This window comes from Colobus angolensis, unplaced genomic scaffold (assembly GCF_000951035.1).
Source record: "Colobus angolensis palliatus isolate OR3802 unplaced genomic scaffold, Cang.pa_1.0 Scaffold138, whole genome shotgun sequence".
NCBI classification, from domain to species: domain Eukaryota; kingdom Metazoa; phylum Chordata; class Mammalia; order Primates; family Cercopithecidae; genus Colobus; species Colobus angolensis.
Genome location: NW_012114466.1, coordinates 1786179 through 1809377, shown reverse-complemented (window position 1 = coordinate 1809377; position 23199 = coordinate 1786179). Strand labels below are relative to the sequence as shown.

General features: G+C 41.7%; 1 protein-coding gene across 1 annotated transcript in view; it reads left to right on the top strand.

Moving 5' to 3' along the window:
• ATXN10 (ataxin 10) overlaps nt 1-22802 on the top strand; it is a 167664-nt gene extending 144862 nt beyond the window's left edge. The window contains exons 13-14 of the mRNA XM_011934796.1: nt 20857-21044; nt 21532-22802. Of these exons, the coding sequence (XP_011790186.1) occupies nt 20857-21044; nt 21532-21534 (191 nt within the window). The 3' untranslated portion in view covers nt 21535-22802. The remainder of the gene's footprint in view (nt 1-20856; nt 21045-21531) is intronic.
• The last annotated feature ends 397 nt before the right edge of the window (nt 22803-23199 follow it).

Genomic DNA, 23199 nt, shown 5'->3' with positions numbered 1-23199 from the left:
GTTCTTACTTTCCTCATGGTATCTTACTATTTCATTGAGGTATAACTTACATATAGTAAGCTGCAAAATTTTTAAGTATACATCTTGACATAAGTACAGACGCATGTACCCATCACCCAGATGGAAATACAGAACATGCCCATCTCCCTAGAAGGCTTCTTGAGTGTCCCATTTCCCTCACTGTCAATCCCCAGACGTAACCTCTGTTCTGACTCCTATGGTGTTTTAATGAATAAAAATTCCCAATTTTAATGTAAAATTTATCAGTCTTTCCTTCTGTGTTTAGTGGTTTTTGTGTCTTATCGAAGACGCTGAGGTCATAAAAGTATGGTAAAGGCTTTACAGTTTTGCCTTCTATCTAGATTTGTAATCTATCAGAATTGTAATTCTTATTTATGGTGTACAGTAGGGATTCTGTCTTTTTAAAATTTCCCCTGTGGTTATGCAGTTGTTTCAGTTTCAGTATTTAAAAACCTTCCTTTCACCCTTGGCTCCGCAGGACCACCTTATCATAAATCATTGTCCTACAGGCATGATTCTATTTCCTGTGCTGTATTCTCTGTCCCTGCCCTGATACTATACTCTTGTAATCATTGTGACTTTATGATCTTGGTATCTGGTAGGGCAAATTTTGAATGTTAACCAACTTTTCATATATTATCCTTCTTATATGTTGCTGGATTCAGTCAGTTGGTTTATAATTATGTTCATGCATTTATTCAGCAGGTATTTATTGAATAGCTGGTATGTTATGTGCTGCACACAGTTCTAGCTGCTTGGGATACAATGGTTGACCAAAAAAGAGACACTGTGTGCTCCCATGAAGGTTTCAGTGTGGTAGGTGGGCACACCCACTGCTAGGCTTGGGGACAGGCACTTCAGGTCACCTGGGAGACTCTGTGCCCTCAGCATCTTGTGACGTGCCCTTGCTGGGTCTGTCACTTGTCCTTTTTTGTGAGCTCCTTGAGATCAAAGCACATCATGTTTACTTCTTTTTTTGTTTGTTTGTTTGTTTGTTTTGGTAGTCCCTGGCACATAGTGGCACAGTGGGTATGCAGTAAGTTCTGGAGCAGGGACTTACCTTCCTACCTTCCTTTGTCTTCCCCACGCTCTTACCTGCTGAGTGTAGTCAGCCCTTCCTGTTTTCCCTTCCAGCAGTTTGGCCACCCTCTTCTAATATCCCACACTGCCCCTGCACCTCACAGAGACCTGCACATACTGTTCCTCTCACTGGAGTTCTCCCCTTTCTACCTTTGGCCAACTCCTCACCTTTGACTTTGATTTAAATATTATTTATTTAAAATAAGTCTTTCATGATCCCAACTCAAATTTAAGGCCCCCTTTTTATTGTGTCACCTTATCCTGTAATTTAACATTGTCGCTTCTACAATACTTTGTAAATATGTTCATTTCTCTGCATCTAACTCTCCTCAAGGCACTGAATTGATACTTAAAGTAAACATAGACACCATCTCTGCTCCCTCCTCCTTCCATAGTGATTGTCTGTACAATCACTATCCCTTAGTTGAACATTGGTAAAGGGAAAATGAGGAAACTCTAAGAATCATGTCGTATTTAATGAAATCTTCAAGTGGCATCAGATGCTAGTTGGGAACAATGACTTAAAAATGCAGTAAACATACCACACATTCATGGGTGTGTGGTGGCCGCTAGGAAACAAATTTGTGTTGACAACCAAATTGATAGAGGTTTTTATCTATGGACAGAGGTGATGTGATCTAGCTTTTTCTGTGATACCTAGAATCTATAACCTGTCTTTGCTGACCACAAGATAAAGACCTTGTAACAATAACAATAATAACAGAGGGAGAGGGTTCAGGGAAATTCATGGGTAGGAGGTCCCAGGAATCTGTCTTCTCAGCTAGACTACATTTGTACTGAATCTGATGTAACCGTTTTGGTACTCGAGTCCATTGAAGTCTTCCAATGTCCACGAGAAGGCTTGAATGGTAAAGTGGAGTTAACTTCTGTCAGTTTCAGCTCTAGCACAGTGGCAGCTATTCCTCTTCCATCCCCAGTGCTATGGCAGTCAGCGGTACACTGTTCCTAGAGCATCTTGCAAACAGCTTGTGGGAGCCAGGTAGGAAGGGCAAAAAGGACCCTGTCCTGCAAATATCTGGGGTCAGTGCTCTGATGACAGATTTCAGCTTTTAATCACAGAGGTACAGACAAAGGAGTGGAGACCATTGTTGTTGCACCTACCCCCATTGTTGCAAGTCCTTCCACCTCTGGCTGAAGTGGCTTTCTGGGTATTTAAAAGGCCAACACCCTTTTTCCTTCTTCCCTTTATTTTTCTTTTGCATCTTTTGCGAACCAGGCATTAAATAGTAGGACATTGAAAAACAACTGTATATACAGGGAAAATTAGAAAGTTACCGTAGTTTCCCAGGGAATAGCATAGGCCCAGAGAAGACCTGAGAAGATCTTAACTTTACACCTCAGGCTTATCCTTGGCACAGAGAAAGCCTACAACAATCCAGAAATAATAATAATGAACAGTAATAAATGTAGCAAACGCTTCAGCTTAGAATCTGAATTCTAGAGTTACCACATTATTAGAGTCAGATGTCCCATTTAAAAAACAATCGTAAGGCATACCTAAGAAACAGGAAAGTAGGCCCATTCAAAGGTGAAAAAATGAAACAAAAAGAAACCATTCTTAGATTCATCTACTATATTTTAAAACAAGTGTCTTACTAAAGATGCTCAAGGAACTAAAGGAACGTGTGTAGAAAATCAACAAAACAATATGTGGACAAGCCCAGGTGCAGTGGGTCACACCAGTAATCCCAGCACCTTGGAAAGCTAAAGCAGGCAGATGGCTTAAGCTCAGGAGTTTGAGACCAGCCTGGTAACGTGGCAAAACCCCATCTCTACAAAAATTAGCAGTGCGTGGTGGTGGGCACCTGTAGTCCCAGTTACTTGGGAAGCTGAGGTGGGAGGATGTCTTGAACCCAGGAGGTGGAGGTTGCAGTGAGCTGAGATTATGCCAGTGTGCTCTAGCCTGGGGAACAGAGCCAGACCCTGTCTCTAAATCAAAACAAAACAAAAAGCCCAATATGGACAAAATGAAATGTCAACAAAGAGATAGAAGACCTGAAGATAAATCAAAGAGAACTTCTGGCACTGAAAGTACAATACTTGAAATAAATTTACTAGAAGGATTTGAAGACAGATTTGAGCAGGCAGAAGGAAGCTAGAACAATGGAAAATATTAAGTCCAATAAGCAGAAAGAAAAAATATTGCAGAAAAGTGAACAGAGCCTGAGGGATATGTGGAACACCATCAAGCCAACCAACATACGCATTGTGGGAAACAAGGAAAAAGAGAAAGGGCAGAGAGGATATCTGAAGAAATAAGGGCTGAAATTTTTCCACGTTTGATGGAAGTCATGAATATATACATCCAGGAAACTCAGTGAACTCCAAGTAAGATGAACTCAAGGAGACACATTATAGTCAGAGTTTTGAAAGACAGAGATAAGGAGAATAAGAGAATCTTAAAAGCAGCAAGGAAGAAGCAGCCCATCACATGCAAGAGATAATCCATAAGATTATCAGCAGTTTTCTTATTAGAAACTTTGGAGGCCAGAAGGCACTGGGCCAAAATGTTCAAAGTGCTAAAAGAAAAAACTGTCAACTAAGAATCGTTGTCTGTCCATACTGCCCTTCAAACACGAGGAATAAATTGAGGCATTCACAGATAAACAAAAGCTGATGGAGTTTGTTACCACTAGACCTGCCTTGCAAGAAATGCTTAAGGTTGGCCGGGCGCGGTGTCTCAAGCCTGTAATCCCAGCACTTTGGGAGGCTGAGACGGGCGGATCATGAGGTCAGGAGATCGAGACCATCCTGGCTAACACGGTGAAACCCCGTCTCTACTAAAAAAATACAAAAAACTAGCCGGGCGTGGTGGCGGGCGTCTATAGTCCCAGCTACTTGGGAGGCTGAGGCAGGAGAATGGCGTAAACCCGGGAGGCGGAGCTTGCAGTGAGCCGAGATCGCACCACTGCACTCCAGCCTGGGAGACAGAGCAAGACTCCATCTCAAAAAAAAAAAAAAAAAGAAAGAAAGAAATGCTCAAGGTAATCCTGCAGGGTGAAATGAGAAGACACCAGACAGTAACTTGATGCTGTATGAAGAAATAAAGATCTCAATAGAGATAAATTCATGAGCAATATACAAACTAGTTTATAACTTCACATTTTGTTTTCTACATATTTTAAGAGACTAATGCGTTTAAAAGGATTACTAGTTTATATTTTGGGGTACACAGTGTATAAGGTTATAATTTTTTTATGTTAGCCAAAAGGATTAAACAGAGATGTAAAGGAACAGCATTTTTGAATGTTATTGAAGTAAAACTGGCATAAATTAGAATTAGAGTATTATAACTTTAGAATGTTAAATGTAATCCCCATGGTAACCACACACACACACACAAGAGGCTATAGAATATACACAAAAGGAAATGAAAAAGGAGCTTAAACATTTCAGTATAAAAAATAAACTAAAGGCCGGGCGCGGTGGCTCAAGCCTGTAATCCCAGCACTTTGGGAGGCCGAGACGGGCGGATCACGAGGTCAGGAGATCGAGACCATCCTGGCTAACACGGTGAAACCCCGTCTCTACTAAAAATACAAAAAACTAGCCGGGCGAGGTGGCGGGCACCTGTAGTCCCAGCTACTCCGGAGGCTGAGGCGGGAGAATGGCGTAAACCCGGGAGGCGGAGCTTGCAGTGAGCCGAGATCCGGCCACTGCACTCCAGCCTGGGCGACAGAGCGAGACCCTGTCTCAAAAAATAAATAAATAAATAAATAAACTAAAAAGAAGACAGTAATGCAAGAAATAAGGTATAAGGCATATGGGAAACAAATAGCAAAATAACATAAATAAGCCCTTATCAGTAATTATTTAAATGTAAATGGAGCAAGCTTTATAATCAAAAGACAGAGATTAACAGAATGAATAAAAACACGTGATCTAACTGTGCTGTCTACAAGAGATTCAGTTTAGATCCAAAGACACAAATAGGTTGAAAATAAGAGGATAGAAAAATAGTATAAGGAAATGGTAAGAAAGAGCAGACGTGACTAATATCAGACAAAATGATTTTAAATCAAATAAAGGTTGCAAGAGACAAAAACAATATATTAAAGGTTCAATACAGTAAGAAGATACAACAAATATAAACATTTGCACAGACCAATAACAGGCCAAAATATATGAAGGAAAAACTGAAGGAAGAAATAGACAGTTCTACAGTGATAGTTGGAAACTTCATTACCCTAGTCTCAATAATGGATAGAAGAACCAGACAGAAGGTAAGTAAGGAAACAGAGGACTTAATAAACAAACTAGAGCTAACAGCCGTACACGTAACACTCTATCCTACAACAACAGCATATACATTCTTCTCAAGTGCACAGAAGACATTTTCCAGCATAGAGTATATATTAGGTAACAAATTAAGTTTCCATACATTTTAAAAGATATCATACAGAGTATCTTTCCTGACCACAACTGGATGATGTTAGATATCAGAAATAGAACTAAAACTGGAATATTCACAAATTTGTGGAAATTAAAAAATACACTGTTAACCAGTAGATCAAAGAAAAAATCACAAGGGAAATTAGAAAATACTTAGAGGTGGCCGGGCGCGGTGGCTCAAGCCTGTAATCCCAGCACTTTGGGAGGCCGAGACGGGTGGATCACGAGGTCGTGACCATCCTGGCTAACACGGTGAAACCCCGTCTCTACTAAAAAATACAAAAAACTAGCCGGGCGAGGTGGCGGGCGCCTGTAGTCCCAGCTACTCAGGAGGCTGAGGCAGGACAATGGCATGAACCTGGGAGGCGGAGGTTGCAGTGAGCCGAGATCCGGCCACCGCACTCCAGCCCGGGAGACAGAGCAAGACTCCGTCTCAAAAAAAAGAAAATACTTAGAGGTCAGCTAAGTGCAGTGGCTCATACCTGTAATCCCAGCAGTTTGGGAGGCCAAAGTAGGAGGATTGCTTGAGGCCAGGAGTTCAAGACCTGCCTGGGCAACATGGTGAAGCCCCATCTCTATTAAAATTAAAAAAAGAAGAAGAAGAAAGAAAATATTTAGAGACAAATGAAAATGAAAAGACAACATAACAGAACTTACGGTACACAACAAAAATAATGCTTAGGGGGAAATTTATAGCTATAAATGCTTGCATTAAAAAATAAGAAAGTTCAAGGAACTAGATAAAGACATAGACAAAGTAAACCCAAAGCTAGCAAAAGGAAGATAGTAAAGATTAGAGCAGAGATAAAACAAACTAGAGAATAGAAAAATAATAGAGAAAATTATGAAAACAAAAGTTTGTTTTTTAAAGATCAACAAAAATTGACCAACTTTTAGCTAGGTGGACTAAGGAAAAAAGAAGACTCAAATTATCAGAAATGAAAGTAGGAACATTACTACTGATTCTACAGAAATAAAAAGGGTTGGAAGAGAGCACTGTGAACAATTGTACACCATCATTTTGGATAATGTAGATGAAATGGACAAATTCCTAGAAACTCAAAACCTATCATAACTAAATCACAAAAAGTAGAAAATACAGATAGACTTATAACTAGTAAGAAAATTGAATCAGCAATGAAAAATCTCACAAAGAAAAGCCCTAAACCTGATGCCTTCACTGGTGAATTCTACCAAACATTTCAAGGGGAACTAATACCAATCCTTCTGAAACTTTTCCAAAAAAATTGAAGAGAAGGGAACACTTCCTAACTCATTTTATGAAGCCAGCATTACCCTGGTACAAAAGTCAGACAGAGACACTACAAGAAAATTAAAGACCAATATCCTTTATGAACATGAATTCAACAGCGTACTAAAATAATTACACACCATGACCGAATGGAATTTATTCCTGGAATGCAGAGGTGGTTCAACATACTGAAATTGACCAGTGTAATACACCACATTAATAGAATGAAGGGAAAGAAACACCTGATCGATTCAATTGATGCAGAAAAAGCATTTGACAAAATTCACCATCTCTTCATGATAAAAAACACTCAACAAACTAGAAATATAATGAAACTACCTCAACATAATAAAAGCCATGAGAAACCAACAAGTGAAAAATCAACAGCAAACATACTCCATGATGAAACACTGAAAACTTTTTCTCTAAGATCGAGAACAAGGCAAGGATGTCCACTTTCATCACTTGTATTCAGTCTCTTACTAGACGTTCTAACCAAACCAATTAAGCAAGAAAAAGAAAAGGCATCCAAATTAGAGGAAGAAGTAAAATTATCTTTTCACAGATTATATGATCTATAGAAAACTCTAAAGATTCCATCCCCCTCATACACAAAACCATTAAAACTTATGTTTTAATGAATTCAGTAAAGTAGCACTATCTAAAGTCAACACACAAAAATCAGTTGCATTCTATTTACTAATACTGACCTGGAATGGAAATTACAAAAGTAATTTCTTTTATAATAGCATCAAAAATAAGAAAGTACTTAGGAATTAACTTACTCAAGGAGGTGAAAGACTTGTACCATGAAAACTCTAAAACATTGCTGAAGGAAATTAAAGGAGACAAAAATGGGAACACATCCCATGTTCATATGTTGAAAAACAATATTGTTAAGATGTCAATACTACTCAAAGCAATTACAGATTTAATGCAAGTCATGTCAATATTCCAATGAAATTTTTTGCAGAAATAGAAAAACCTATTCTAAACTTCATATGTAATCTCAAGGGACATTGAATAGCCAAAACAATGTATGAGAACAGAGCTGGAAGACTCACACTTCCAGCTTATAACAACTTGTTGAAACTTATAATAAAGCTACAATAATCAAAACAGTGTGTTACTGACATGAAGACAGACATCTGGACTAGTGGGACAGAAAAGAGAATCCGGAAATAAATATCCACAAACGTAGTCAAATGATTGTTGAAAAGGATGACAACACCATTCAGTGGAGAAAAGGCAGTCTTTTCAATAGATGGTGCTAAGGAAGCTAGATATCCAGGTGCAAAAGAATGAAGCTGAACCCTTACCTAACATCATATGCAAAAATTAACTCAAAGTGGATTAAATGTGAGACTCTTAGATGAAAATACAGGGCAGAAGCTTCACATGACATTGAATTTGGCAATTATTTATTGGATGTGATACCAAAGGCACAGACAGCAAAAGGAAAAATGACAAATTGTACCCCATGAAAATTTTAAAATATTTTGCATCAAAAGAATCATTCAACAGAGTAAAAATATAATCCACAGAATGGGAGAAAATATTTGCAAATTATTTATTTGATAAGGGACAGATATCTAAAATATAGAGAGAATTCATAAAACTTAACAACAATAAAACAGCCTGATTCAGAAATGGACAAAAGTCTGAGTACACATTTCTCCAGTAAGATATACAAATGGCCAAGAAGCACATGAAAATATACTCAGCATCACTAATCATGAGGAAAATGCAAATCAAAACCACAATGAGATACCACCTCACACCCATTAAGAAGGCCACTATACAAAACAAGAAAAAAAAAAAAACAAGTCTTGGTGTGAATGTGGAGAAATCAGAACTCCCATGCATTAGTGATGGGAATGTAAAATAGTGCAGCCATTGTGGAAAATGGTTTGGCAAGTCCCCAAAAAGTTAAAGATAGAATTACTATATATGTGATTTAGCAATTCCACTTACGGGGATATACCCAAAAGAATTGAAAATAGTGTCTCAAAGAAGTATTTGTACACCGTGTTCCTAGCAGCATTATGTGCAGTAGCCGAAAGGTAGAAGCAACCCAGGTGTCCGCCAAAAGGTGAGTGGATAAACCAAATGTGGCCTTTACATTTAATGGAATATGATTCAGCCTTAAAAGGAAGGCAGTTCTGACACACAGTGCAAGATGGATGAACCCTGAGGACCTTATGCTTAGTGAAATAAGCCAGTCATACTGTGTCAGCTTATTTATAAGAGGTACTTAGAGTAGTCAAAATCATGGAGACAGAAAGTAGAGTGCTTGCCAGTGGTTGAGGGGAGGGAAGAAAGGGAATTACTGTTTAATGGGGACTGAGTTTCAGTTTACAAGACAAGAGTTGCGGAGATGGATGGTAGTGATAGACACACATTGTTGTGAATGTGTTTAACTCTGCCAAAGTGTGCTCTTTAATATAGTTAGGATGCGAAATTTTATGTTTTGTGTACTTGACCATAGTAAAACAAAAATTTTGGAGGAAAATAAATGTAGGCAGCAACTGTACCTCAGACTTTTCCTGTATGTCTCAGATCCTCATCAGGGGCCTGAGCACAGTATAGTTTTCTAATTAATCATTCTTCAGGGTCAAAAAAAAGCAAACAGTTCTGTCTGTTAATATCTGACATTGAGTGCCCCTTTCGTGCCTTGCATTGTGATCTTATTTCTTCTTTGTGTCCATCCTATGAAACAGTATTTTTATCTTCATTTTATAGAGGAGGGAATTTAGGCAAATGGTTTTATAACTGGCTAGGACCACCAGCTGTTTGGCAGCGGAACGGCAATGCAATTTGAACCTCAGCTTACTGCCCACAAGGCCCAAGGACATAATTGCTTTTCTGTACTGTCGTTTGACATGCTGAGAGATCATTTCGTCTCCCCCTCATTGGCGAAAGGATGTGAAGTCACATGCCTGATAGAGGGGCACGGTGGCCTATAAGCCTGTCCAGGGCCTGTGCTGGAGCTCCACTGCACCCATGGCTCTCAGGTGCACTGAGTGTGTTGTGCACATGGCAAACACCTCCTTCTGTCACCTGTACCCACTACCTGTCCAAGTTTATAGGTGGAACGACTGCCTTGGTAAAGTTCTGTAAATTGCCCAAAGCCATACGGCTTGTAAAATGGCAGAGCCAGAATTGAACCCAAGTCTGTATTATTCCGAAATCTTATTCTCGCCATTATGAACTCCTGTTCCCTTGTTCCACTCACCACGCAGCTGCCCCCACGAGCTTCTTAATTTTTCTACTTCAGCTCTTTTCATGAGTTCTCATTGTGTTAGAATGCAGTGCAGCAAGCACCTTACCATAGCCTAAGAATCCCTGAAAGAGCTGGCTTTGACTGACCTCTACTTCATTTTATCCACTCTCCCTCACTCATTCTTCCCAGCCATACAAGTTTTTCTCATCAGTGTTCCTCCACGTGGAGGCGCCCTGTGGCCTGCTCCTGTCCGCAGCCTCTTCCTCAGCTCTCAGGGGTCTGGCTTCTTTTCCTCCTTTGAGTTTCAGCTCTGATGTTAATTCCTCTGAGAGGCCTTCCCTAACTCTCCTCTTTCCCCAAGTTGTCCTCTTGTAATTATACTCTGTCACCCCTTTGAGACTTTGTTTTTTGGTGTAGGGCCTGCCTCTGCAAGCGCTAGAATGTAAACACCTCAAGGGCAGGCACTGGACTATCCTGTTAGCTGTTGTCTTACCAGTATTGAGCATTTTGCCTTCATATGTGTTAAATGAATGAATAGATCATGATTAAATTCTTGAGAGACATTCAGATGTAAGATTAACAGTTTAAATTTTTGTTCATATCTAAATCCCTTGCTCCAGTGCCAGTCTAAATATCAAGAGGTGTGTTGTTTATACAGAAGAGGAAAACAGTGTTAAAATATTAAGTTTCTGTAATTGAATTTTCTCCCCAAAATGAAATATTCAGTACTTCAGAAATTTGTTAGAGGGATATGCATCAAGGGAGAGTTTTAGAACTAAGTGTCACCAGCATGACCACTTGGCTTTTAAATAGTCTAAAGTGTTATAATTAATACTGGAGTTATTTATGTATTACACCCTTCTGCTGAAGGTTATCCTCACTTTAAATGGATATAGGAGTGTTCCTCCCCTGATGAGGATAAATTAGAATTGAGATCTCCTTGTTGAAAGAAATCCAATCAGACTGCAGGTAACTCTTGAGTCACCTATTACTGTTATAAGTGAAAGCAGACAGCATGGAATGAGAACCTCTCTCCTGTGTTGACTTTTCAGCATAGTAGAGTCCTTGGGAAGCGCATGCATCTGGTATCTGTGCCTCTTCACCCTGCAAGCCCTCCATACCCTTGACCACCGACTTCCTGGGAGCTGCTGGAGGTGTTGGGGGAGGCGGGGTGAGGAGGCAGGTCAGGATGGCCATAGTAACTAATGCCATTGGAGCAAGTGCTACCAAATGCCCAGACACTGGTGTGTACAGCATAAGAGTGCTCCCTGACTCCTCAGGGCCTGCTGTGTCTTGTCTGTTCTAAATCGCCAGAAGCCCCACCCTGTTCATGTTCTTCATTTAATCCTTTCTAACTTAGAACTATTTTTGATCCTTGGCTGTACTACTTTAATTTTGAAATATCAACAGTGCTAGACAAACACTAATGTCTCATAACTTAGGTAGGTTTACTTTTTCTGCTCTAAATTTTTATTTCACTTTGAATTACTAGCTAGTTCTAAAGGTATTTTGCAGAGATAGTTACTCTGACTGGTATCTGCAAGTTTATTTTATCACTTGGGATTTCTTTGAAGAGAAAAAGATGTATTTCATGTATCATAAAACCTACCGCTCCTTGTACTGGTTTGCAGGCATAGCTCAGAAACGTGCAGTCATAGCAACATGGAAGAAGAACTGCTCTGCCCTCCAGAGGTCTCTCTGGATGGACTGGTCATGAGAGCATACTTAGTAGCGATACGGCATCGCGATCAGGGGAGCGGATGCTGGAGCCTGACTGCCTATTTCCAAATCCACCTCGAACACATTCAGTTGCGGGACCTTGGCCGTGTTCACCTCTGTGTGTCTTAGTTTTCTCATCAGTAGAATGAGGACAGGAACAAACATCTACCGCATAGAGAGTTTGTGAGGATTGAATGCTTTCACACTTAGAACAGCCCCTGGCACATCCTGTGTCCTGGAATGTGACAACTGTTGCTGTTACCTTTATTAGTTTTACTCGTGTTACTATTTTATGAAGGTAAACTGAGAATCTCATTTTCATCTTGGCTTATGTGAGAGACACTTAAATGTACAAAGCTTCCCTTGCCTTGAGAGTGGCAGTGTGCTCCAGGAACAGAAATTCAGTGGGGCCAGCTTATTATCTGACCACTGATCCCAGAGATCACCAGGTACTTGGTAAACATCCTCTTTACCTGGCAGGCGAGGCCTGACACTTCCCCTGTTTCTACTGGGCTTCCATTGACTCACATGCACAAATCCCCCTATCGTTAGGATTTCCCCTGCCACCATCGGGGCAGTGTGCTACTGGCAGCGTCCCGGGTTGTGTGTGGAGACACTGAGCCCTGTTGGTTACTTTAGAAGTTTATTGTCCCCAGAATGCTGCTCCCCTATAACTGTCTCCTGCAGCATGAAGGCTGACATTGTATTGTGGCTGTGTATCCACATGCATTTATTAAATCACACCTCCCTTACAGCCCAGATCTGACAGAACTCTGGGAGCTACCCCTTCATAAGTAGATCAAAGCCAGGCACCAACGGACAAATATTTTAAACACTCACACTGTAGCCAGGAGCTGCAAGGACTAGTAAGATAGGAGTCTGAGCACACGGTGAGCACACATTCTCTGGAGTCAGAGCTCGTGCACCGTGGCCTGAATATCTGCGGTGTGCATGGGTGTGCCAGGCACTCTGTTAACCATGCTGCATACAGTGGCTCCTTCCGAGTCTCAGATGTGACATTGGAGTGCTGCCCCAAATCCAACTGGAACTATTTCATGGCCCCAAAACCCTTTCGTGTGGTTTAAGTTAGAAGTGGTATTGGTTGTTTCTGACCCTGAAACCTGTGTGTGATGGAGCTGCCAAACTGTGACTGCTTCGTACCACGCTGTGCTTTGAAGTGGTCAGTAAAATGATTCCAGAGCATGTCATGTACAAAATTAGTTTGATTGCCACAGGATCCTTCACCGCCAAAACCCCGTGAATGTGAGGTACCTGTGAGCATGGCCCTCCGTTGGCCACAGAAGCTTTTGGAGTGGGCAGTGTGTGCGATGATTGTGCAGGGCACAGGTCATCTTCCCATGACTTCACTGCCAGATGGACGGGCTCATGGGTCCTGCTTTTGCCTGGCGTGGGCGCTTGAGCTTTCACATCTGGGACTGGTGAGGGATGGAAGGCACACGCCCAGCAAGGCCTGGACAGCGCACTGGTGCCACAGCCCTTCGTTTAGGCCCACGAGATGCAGTGGAGGAAGTGTGAGCCTTGTAGAGAGAGAGGTTTCAGGCTTCAGAGAGGAGGCCTGTGAAGTCAGGAACATCTCCTCTCTCCCTTTACAGTTTATGGAATGTACATTGTGCCAAGCAAGGACAGTGAATTGGCCTTCGTTTCAGCACGTTTAATAAAGTACTGATTTGGGTCATGCACAGAGGTAAAATCTCTAGTGGACAGAGGTATGAAATGTTCTGTCAAAACTCAGCAGTGTTTTATGGGGCCTGTGTCCCACTTCCCTTACAGCCTAGAAGCCGAGGAGCAGCCTCAGCTTTCAGTGCAGGGGTGTTACTGAGACGGCTTTTTCCCTCGGGAAAGACTGAAACTGCTCCTTCTTATATGTGTATTAAATGCAAATCTTATTCTATATGCTTCAGATTGTAACCTATAATTTACAAATCTGACAATTATTTCTCTGCCTTCTTTAGTATTTTTTTTAACACTTTCGGTATTAGCAATTAGCCATTAATTGGCATATTGGAGGGTATACATAGTCATGATTTTAACTTTTATTTTTAAATGCTATTAAGGCATAACAGGCTACAAAACATAGAACAGGACATACAGCACTGCATGGAAACATTTGAAGCACAGATGTTCTCTCGTATTAAAATATAAAAACTCAGAGGGAAATTAGATACCAGATAGACCAACAATTTAGAGAAGGAAGAGGGAGCCAAAATGGGTGGTTTGTGGTGGGTATTGCACACAAAGTTTTCAGCGTCACGCAGGGAGACCCTGTGTAGAATCTGCACCATAAATTAGACTTCTACTTTAATTTTCTGAATGAGAAGAGTATGCAGTGGGACCAGTGACATAAATGAGAGTTGAGAACAAAAGATAATCATGACAGATGAAGGTGGAAGTAAAATGAACTTTAGAAAGCAATGAAAATATCTCTTGACATTTGAGTTTATTCTGAAAAATTTGTGGCCCCTTGCAAAAGTAAGGGGATCTTCAGATGTATCTCTGCCCCAGGACCTCCATCTTGTCTGGCCCCCTCCGTCTCTCCAGCCCCCTGCCTTACTCTCCAGCACCCTGCGAGCGGGAGTACTTCTTTTTAAGGAGGTGGTCCCAACAGGTAGCACGAGTCCCATGAAACTCCAGGAAGCCCGGGGCTCCCTGGGCAGCACTTTGGGAAGTGTCTTTTTTCCTCTCAGTAAGAAAGTTCTTAGAGAACAGGGCCAAGGTCATTGAGGACACTCCCCTGGGAATGCACTGGGGTGAGATGGGGTGAGGGGGTTGCCTTTTCAGGGCCACACTCTTGGCGTGTTTTCTTCTTTGGCTGACAGAAATTGGCATATTTTAAAGTATTTTGGTTTGTAGCAATATAACACATTTTGAGAACAGTTTTTAAACTGAGCTACTACTTTGCACTCTAAAAAACTCTACATTTTTACCATAGTCCAAGAAGATATTTGTTTAGATGTGACAAGGGATTTGTGAAGCATCTTCATCTAGGAAAACCTTTTTCTAACAGGGCAGTTAATTACACAGGTTTGTAAAAGCCTGGGTGGAGTAGGCTTGCCGGTGCTGACCGTGCTCTGTGCAGGCCAGCTCTGGGAGAGGTTCTAATTGTGCGCCCCTCCCTGCTCCACAGTGTACTTTGGAAAGCCCTGCAGTACACAAATCCTTGCTTCATGGGTTTGTTATCTAAAAAGAGTTTTAAAATATATATCCTGGATGCAAAAACTAAATACAGATATTACATATGATATATGTATCTGTTATACAGATATTATAAATAAAGTCCATATGTATCAGAACATCATGAAAAGTCCTTTAACACATTTAAATCATTTTAATTTACATAATGCATATTTTTTCAATGCCAGTACTTTTTAAGGTTGGTTTATTTATTTACTTATTTTTGAGACAGAGTCTTGCTCTGTCACCCAGGCTGGAGTGCAGCGGTGTGGTCTCGGCTCACTGCAACCTCTGCCTCCCGGGATTAAGCGATTCTCCTGCCTCAGCCTCCCGAGTAGCTGGGACTGCAGGCGGCTCACCACTATGCCCAGCTGATTTTTTTGTATTTTTAGTAGAAATGGGGTTTCACCATGTTGGCCATGCTGGTCTCAAACTCCTGACCTCATGATCCACCCACGTCAGCCTCCCAAAGTGTTGGGATTACAGGCGTGAGCCATTGCGCCTGGCCTGTTTATTTATTAATTCAACAAATATTCATTGGTGCTTCTCATGTTCTAGGCCGGAAGTTGGCACACCTTTTCTGTGAAGGGCCACATAGTAAATATTTTGGCTCTGCAGGCCGTGCTATCTCTTGGCAGCTCCTTCACCCTGCCCTTGCAATGTGACAGCAGCCGCTGACACAGGCAAGTGATGGGCGTGGCTTTGTGCTGTAGAACTTTATTTACGGATACTGACATTTGAATTTCAAATAATTTTCATGTGTCAGAAATCAGTATTCTTCAGATTTTTTTCCAATCATCTAAATATATTAAAACTGTTTTTAGTTTGCTGTCATAAAAAGCACAGGCCATCATTTGCTGACCCCTGTTCTTAGCAGTCTTCTAAACACCGACAGAGCAGTGACCAGAACAGAGTTCCTGTCGCCCTGGAGTCTACATTTAATGATGTACAGGACTTTAAGTAGCACTGATTTTGATAGCTGGAAGAATAGTTTAGCTTGATGGACTCTGTCTCATCAGACAATTCCAGTTTTAACATTTCAGCTTACCTGACTGTACTTTAAAAGTGAGCTTGGCACATCAATCTGCTGGTCATTAAAACCCTTACCATGGATTGTTTTTCTGTATCATGCTGTTTCCCAGCCTATGTTCTTCTCTCCTGCTAATATCTTATCCCCTTGCTGGTACAAGACCACCCAGTTTAGTGCTGGGCCGTGTGTTGAACCAGCTGAGGCCCAGTGCAGTGCTGCCTCGGCCATTCAGCAGTACAAGGTGCTTTACTGACGCTGTGGTCTTGGTGGCCTGGGTCAAGACCCCAGAGTCCCCTGCTGAAGAGCTGGCCAGCACCATCAAGTCCCGCTCTAGTGCTGATTGCAGGGTTCTTTCAAGGCAGTTTTGCAACAAACAGGCTCATGCCTTCTATTTGTAGTAGCTATGGAAACGTTAGAAGCTCTCTTTCTAAAGCTAAGCATACAATAAAGCACTTCAGATGTTGGTAGGGTTAGAGACTTTAGAAGATGTTTAATTTTCTCCCCTACCTACTCTTTCTTTCTCTCTGTCCCTTTAGAGAGGGAACAAGAGGGCGATGTGAATATTAACTGAGACTTGCTTTAATCTCTCTCGTGACACTTCAGACTGTCTAGGTCTGCACAGGCTGCACTCTAACAAGGAGTGGCATGCATATTCATGACCCAGGGCTGTGGACCAGACACGCTTCCTAGGGCTGTATTTTACAGTGTTTTTATTTTCAACTCAAATTTCGTGAAAGAAACAACTATGCAAAATTGATTTTGTGATTATGATTAAGTCTAGAACCCAAGACAGCAGTACTAAAATGTTCTCACTGAAAATAGGAACAGATCAGAGGAGGTTTGTATAGTATTTGATTTACAGATAGACAACACAAACCCCAATCTGTTGGTGCTCACTTAGAGGGGGCAGTGGAGCAAACTTCACGTCTGCCTAAGAAGAATGCATAGGGGTTCTACCTTCATGAAGTCTTCCTTAAACCGGAAGGAAAGATGAATTTCACTTAAAATACGTAAGAGTATTAAATGTATATTTAAATGAAAAGTGTTGAGGTTTACTATTATTGGCATGGTTGTTATTTCTGATTTTCAAGGCCCTGAAAGGGAGTTGATTCCAGAGTGGTCTTGTGGCCCTATTTCTTCTCAGCCTTTCACACTCCCTTGACTTACATCTTTTTGCACTTTGATACTAATTTTGGAAGAAGACAAAAATGCCTTTTCTGCTTTGGGCTTCAGTGTTCTTCCGTTAGGTTGTCAGGTCAGTGGCTATGCCAAGAATCTGCTCCTTGTGAAATACTGCACTGTCATATTTTGTTCCTGAGGTAGTGTGCCTGGAGCCTGGGGCTGCAGAGGGCTGAGCAGGACCTATCACCCCAGCTGCAAGTGGTGCCCCTGTTTGAGGGAGACACCTGGCAGCCCTTCATCTCCAAGAGGGCTTTTTTTCAGTCTCATTCTTTCTGTGCTCCACTTGTCTTACATATAAAGCGGGCATTGTGTAAGTTTGTATTCTGCAGGAATTAGCTACCAAACACTTTAAGGGTGGGTTGCTATTAAAATACCATGATAACAGTATTTTCACAAAATGTGATAGAAATGTTGCCCTCCAACCCCAAGATGAACAGATTAAAATCCACTCTTTGATCCCATCCACATGGGAATTCTGGTGTTTTGTTGTCATGGACCTTTTATTTACGCAGTCCAGCCTCCTTGCCTGGGTTGCGTTTATATCGGTTTACTTTCATCTAATCTCTCAAACCCTAAAAAGCCCAAGGTTGGGAAACCACACCAAGAACAGGAGGCAAAAACACAGCCTGTGGGTCGCTGCAGTGCCACCGTGGCCCCACCCACATGGTGAATGAGAGATAGCATGCTTGCATTTGTTCATTTAGCAAACATTTCCCAGCACCACGCTAGGGACAGAGCACAGAGAAGTGAGTACCACTGGGCTTGTTTCGAGGAGTTCACAGTGCATTAGGGCATACAGAAATATAAACAAACAGTCATAGCTTACATAATTTCAATAAGGCCAGACACGGTGGCTGTAGTCCCAGCTATTCAGGAGGCCGAGGCAAGAGGATCACTTGAGCCTAGGCTTTCAAGACACAATTTCAATAAATACGTATTGAACATGCACCTTGTGCTGGGAACTAGACTCGGTGCTAGGATATCGAAGTCAATTAGATGGGACTCCTGCGCTCGAGGAGCTCACAGACTCATAAACAGATGAGTACAGTGCAGCGTGATGAGAACTGTTAAAAAAAAAAGACTGCCTTGGCAACAGACAGCAGGTACACCTAATTTAAGCAGGTGTCGCAGGGTGGCTTAGACAGGGAAGGCTTCTGGGAGACTGTGATACTTTGCTGAGTCTGGAAGCCTAAGTGTGCCCCATGAGAAAGGAAGCAGCAGTGAGGAAAGCACATCGCAGGTCAGGGATTTGTGTGTGCAAAGACAGAGGCGAGGCCAGCATTGTGACATTGCCAGAGCCTGAGAGATGAGGGTATCTGGCAGGAGAGGTTGGTAGGGGCCGTCTGGCGGGGTCTCACGTGCCCTGGAGTGGAGCACTTTGATAGTCCCTTTCCTCCAGAGACATCCTGTGTTTGCTGCTGGCAGTGACGGTGCTGGCACCAGACTCTTCAGTTTCTGAGCCAACCACCCCTCTGATCTCAGGAGCTCTAAATGCATTACTGGGAATTTCAGCTTTCCTACTTTAATTATATTTAAGTGAATAACCAGGATGTTTCAGAAAGAATTGTGATGCTTCTTTCATTTACCATTAGGAAGTTATACTCATGAACAAAAATTCCCCGGTCTTATACATGTATTTATTGCTCCTTGAGTCAGTTCTCCTTATAATCTCTGACTCCTCCTTTTCCTACAAAAAGTGAGAAAATGAATTTGTATATTGCCAGTGACATCCTGGGTGTGAAATTCAAATAATTCATTGTTGAGAAATTCACGAATATGTTGTAAGTGCTTGATACCGGGGCTCATTATCTTTATTCTCTATACTGGCACAAAGTGGGGGTTCAGTGATCATGGAAAAGAGGTGGATATTCAAATTTAAGATTTATGCATTTGAATATTTGAATAGGTTAGGTTCTGTCTCCAGAAAATAAATGCAGCCATGTAAAGGACCTGGACTTTGTCACAAGAGAATGACAGATAAATGACAAAATGAGAACATTTTCCCCACCATAGACAGATGACTGATTATAGAAGCAGCATCAGCTGGGCACTGACAGTCCTTTTCTCTGCCATCTGGAAAAGGTCAGTCATTTATACCCATCAGTGGTTTTGATGCTAAACCTCCAAAGACCAGCAGGTCATTCACTCAGCACATGCTGCTTGGTCCTTTACTTTGTGTCAGGCTCCATGTCGAGGCCCAAGGCCCCAGGAACACACGACCACAGCCCCTGCCGTGGAGGAGCTGGGAGACCCAGGCCAGGAGCTTAAGTGCTGTGAGTGGGGAAGCAGAGAGGACCCTGGGCCAGTTCACCGGGTGGGTATTGGAGGGACTAAGATGGAGCAACCTTTTTAAAGCCCTGAAAACACTTCCTGAGCATACAGCTGCCCGTGTTTAGTATGTTTCAGTTGTCTGACTTCATTGGACAGTCATTTTTACTGTTTTCTTTTGAGGCTGTTGAACTAGGGAGAGAAACTGTTGGACTCACTTTCTTTCCCAGATACTACAGGAAAGAGCACCAGCTTTATGAATGTTAAAGTTTTCTCCGTGTTCCCACGCTGTGTTGGGGGAGCTAGAAATGTCTCAGAACTGGTCCACAGCGTTGCACAGGGGCGTTCAGGACAAGATCAGAAGACTTGGCTCTTTAGCTCTAGGGTTTGATGCCTTGTGGGGACACTGACGCCCTGGTTCTGGCATTGGCAGTGCCCGAGTGGGAAGCATCTAGTAATCATCAGGGGACAGGACTTGTTTGACTTGATGCCTTTATCTGCTCATGGGCGGGGAAGCCTCTTTCTTTGGAAAAGTGTTTATTCCACCCTAGGTTCTTTGTTGTTCCCCTGGATCAGGGTGCCAGGCCCAGTAGGGACACAGCCTCTCTTGGCAGTCTCTTATGTATGTCCCTGAATCCAACCAGTGAAGACTGGTCCCTGCAGTAGTTTTTATACAGTCCTTTATAAAACTACATATAATAGCAATTTAATGCTTGCATGAAGTTTACACGGCTCTTGGTGATTAAATAAAATGCCCTACTCAGTAATGTGGCGACGCTATCCCAGTCTTCGTAGGTTGTCTCTGGTCTCCTGCCAAGCAGAACGTGCCAGGTGAGCACTTGGGCCCAGTGAGCCCTGATGCTTTCAGGAGCCTGAGTATTCAAACTAAACACAGCAAATCCTTCAAGGGCCTTCCAGCTTCATCTTTAGAATACTGAATGCGGGAAATTCCATGGTGACTCCTAGGAAACAATTCTTATTTCTAACTGGGCTCCCATTAAACAAGATGATTTTCCTGATTCTAACCTGACATCTTTGTAACTGATTCTTTAGTGCTCCTCTTATTCTTTCCCTAGTGAGTCAGTAACATAATTATTCAACAAAGGAATGTGTGTGTGTGCATGCACACACGTTTGCCTGTGTGTGTGTTCTTGGGTTCATAAACTTCAGTTTGAGCTATTCTAAGACTTTGCTTCCTTGTTCATTCATTCAGCAAATACTGAGTAAACATCTCTGGGTGCCAGTGGCTGGACATCACACACACATGTTGGATGTATATGTGCGTATGCATGCATTGCCTCTTTTTAATGTGTTTGCAGTTTAGATGCATATTCAGAGAATGCATCCTCAAGAAAACCTGTTAATTGATCCTGGATGTTCCGTGTTTCTGTGCTCCTCTACTCCTTTTCTGATAATTCTTGTGTGAAGTTATCAAACAGGAAAGTATGTTGTCACATTCCTTCACTCTGGCTCCAGTTCTGACCCAGTGGGTGATATACGCCACCCGAAACCTTACTGAAGACAACAGCCAAAACCAAGATTTGATTGCAAAGATGGAGGAACAGGGGCTGGCAGATGCATCCCTACTTAAAAAAGTGGGTTTTGAAGTTGAAAAGAAGGGTGAAAAGCTGATCCTGAAGTCTACTAGCGACACCCCTAAGCCAGTAAGTACCCTCAAGGGAACTGTCCTTCCCTTTGGTTTGTAGAAAGCTGTTTGCACTTCCCCGTTGCTTCAAGCACGAGGCTCTTTGTAAGAATATGGATAGGAGAATTGTGCCCTCTCTAGTGGTTTACCGAGGAAAGCCCTAAAGATAGCTGCAAACAGTTTTTTTGTTACGGCTTTATGCTGCCATTTTCTTAAAACAGATAAAATTTCAAACCCATTCTGGGTGAGAAATATAAAAGGCATATCAAAATGTATACATGGTGTAAAAGTAAGTTACTCATAGGAATTAGATTTTCTTTAAAAGATAGTTAATATTCACTATAGTTTAAAAAACAAAACTCCTTGACTACTATTGCATGAATTGTTTCAGGTTTCTCTAAGTTATTTGTGATCACTGACCAAAGTTCTGGGGTTTTTTCCCCTTTGTCTGATGAATCTTGTGAATAGATTTGTTATGTCTGCATTTCTTTCTTTTTTCTTTTTAGTGAATGAACTGCATCCAAATACCTGAATTTTTGGAGTATGTTTCATGGATTTTTCATCTTCTGCAGTATGTGTGTGAAATCGCAAGTGTTTGAAGATTTATAAGTACAAATTCAGGAACTTATGAATTTTTTAGGTAGTGGAGTTTAATGTGTATAAGCTAGAAGTGGAAGTAACTGAGCGTTCTCTTGTTTCTTTGCATTAATGTAACTGTGTGGTTTGCCTTTGTCCCCCTGGATAGAACATGCATTTAAAGAATATATTGTACTCACTGTGACAGCAGATAATAAACCAGTCTCTTGGAGGGCACAACCCTTATTTGACAAAACTTGGACATTGCCTTGGACTGTGTTTGTCCCTTCAGATGGCAACTCAGCATCATTCTTTATATTCCTCTTCTCATTGGGTTTTCTGGACTCTGGCAGGCAGTTGAAGTAGTTTCTCACTGTGACTAATTCTACCAATCTCTTTTCACCCCTCTGCCTTTCCAAAACATTGACAAGACTCATTTCCAGTTAATTAATTCAAGAACCCTCCCTCTTCATTTTAGGTACTGGGCTGTCTTGTCACTGAGCCCTATCCCTTTGGAATGTGGCAGGGAGTGAGGTTGGTGAGAGAACATGTGGGCCCTTAACTCTTCTTGTTCCAGTTCGTCCCAGAAGTCAACATCCCAGGCCCCATTCTGTGTCAAGGTGAATGCCTGTGTCTTCCCCGGCTTCCTGCCTCTGTCATGGGGGAGGAATAGCTGATGTTCTGCTCTGGTGCAGCGCCATAGCATTAAAGGTACCTTTCTGTCTTCTTTGATTTAAAAAGCACCAGTCTCATGAAGATGCCACTCAGTTTTAGCCATGTCTTCACTGGAATTACAAAAGTACTTTTAGGGAGCAGGAGTTTATTTGACATCTAGTTATCTGTCTGTCTGTTCATCTATCTGTCTATCTGCTGTATGAGAGGTAGGAGTGGATTAAATGACCACTGAACTCACTGAATCCACAAAAGCTCTAGGGGGAGGTCACGTTGTGAATGCTTAAAACATATTATCTTCTTCAACAGCCACATCACCAAACAATATATCCAGAGATTTAGCACAATTCGTGTTGAACCTTTCAAAATAAAAACAGTAAAGACCTGTCCAAAAGTTTTTACAAAAATACCCTTTGCTACCAGATCAAGTGCTTCTAAGCTTTGTGTAGGCATACTTTAACTGATCTGTAAAAAGAGCTTAAGCATGTTGAGAATGAAATGAAAGTTTTCCCGTGTGCTATCTAATGTACTCCGTGTAACTCTGAGGACACATCAGCTTCTAGGATTGCAGCAATCTATGAGTAACATTTTTCTCTCATTTATGACTTCCCATCAGTAAAGAAGCCACTGCGAAAGTAAAATTACACAAAGGAGTCATTCTCTTCTGGGACATAAAGAGTTAAAGCTCGTCCTCTAAATAGAAGGCTGGCCAAAGGGAAAAACAGTGGGAGTCCCTTTTCCCTTTTAACAAGTTTGCAGTAGACACTTCTTTTTTTCCTGTCTCAATGGATGTGCGCACACCAGTGGAATCACACAAACTTGTCGGCATGAGCTATATAATAACAAACACAAATAAATGAAAGGGAGCCTTGTGAGAATACAGAATGGGGTAACGGTTATGTGTTTTCTAAGTAGGAAGTGTGGGG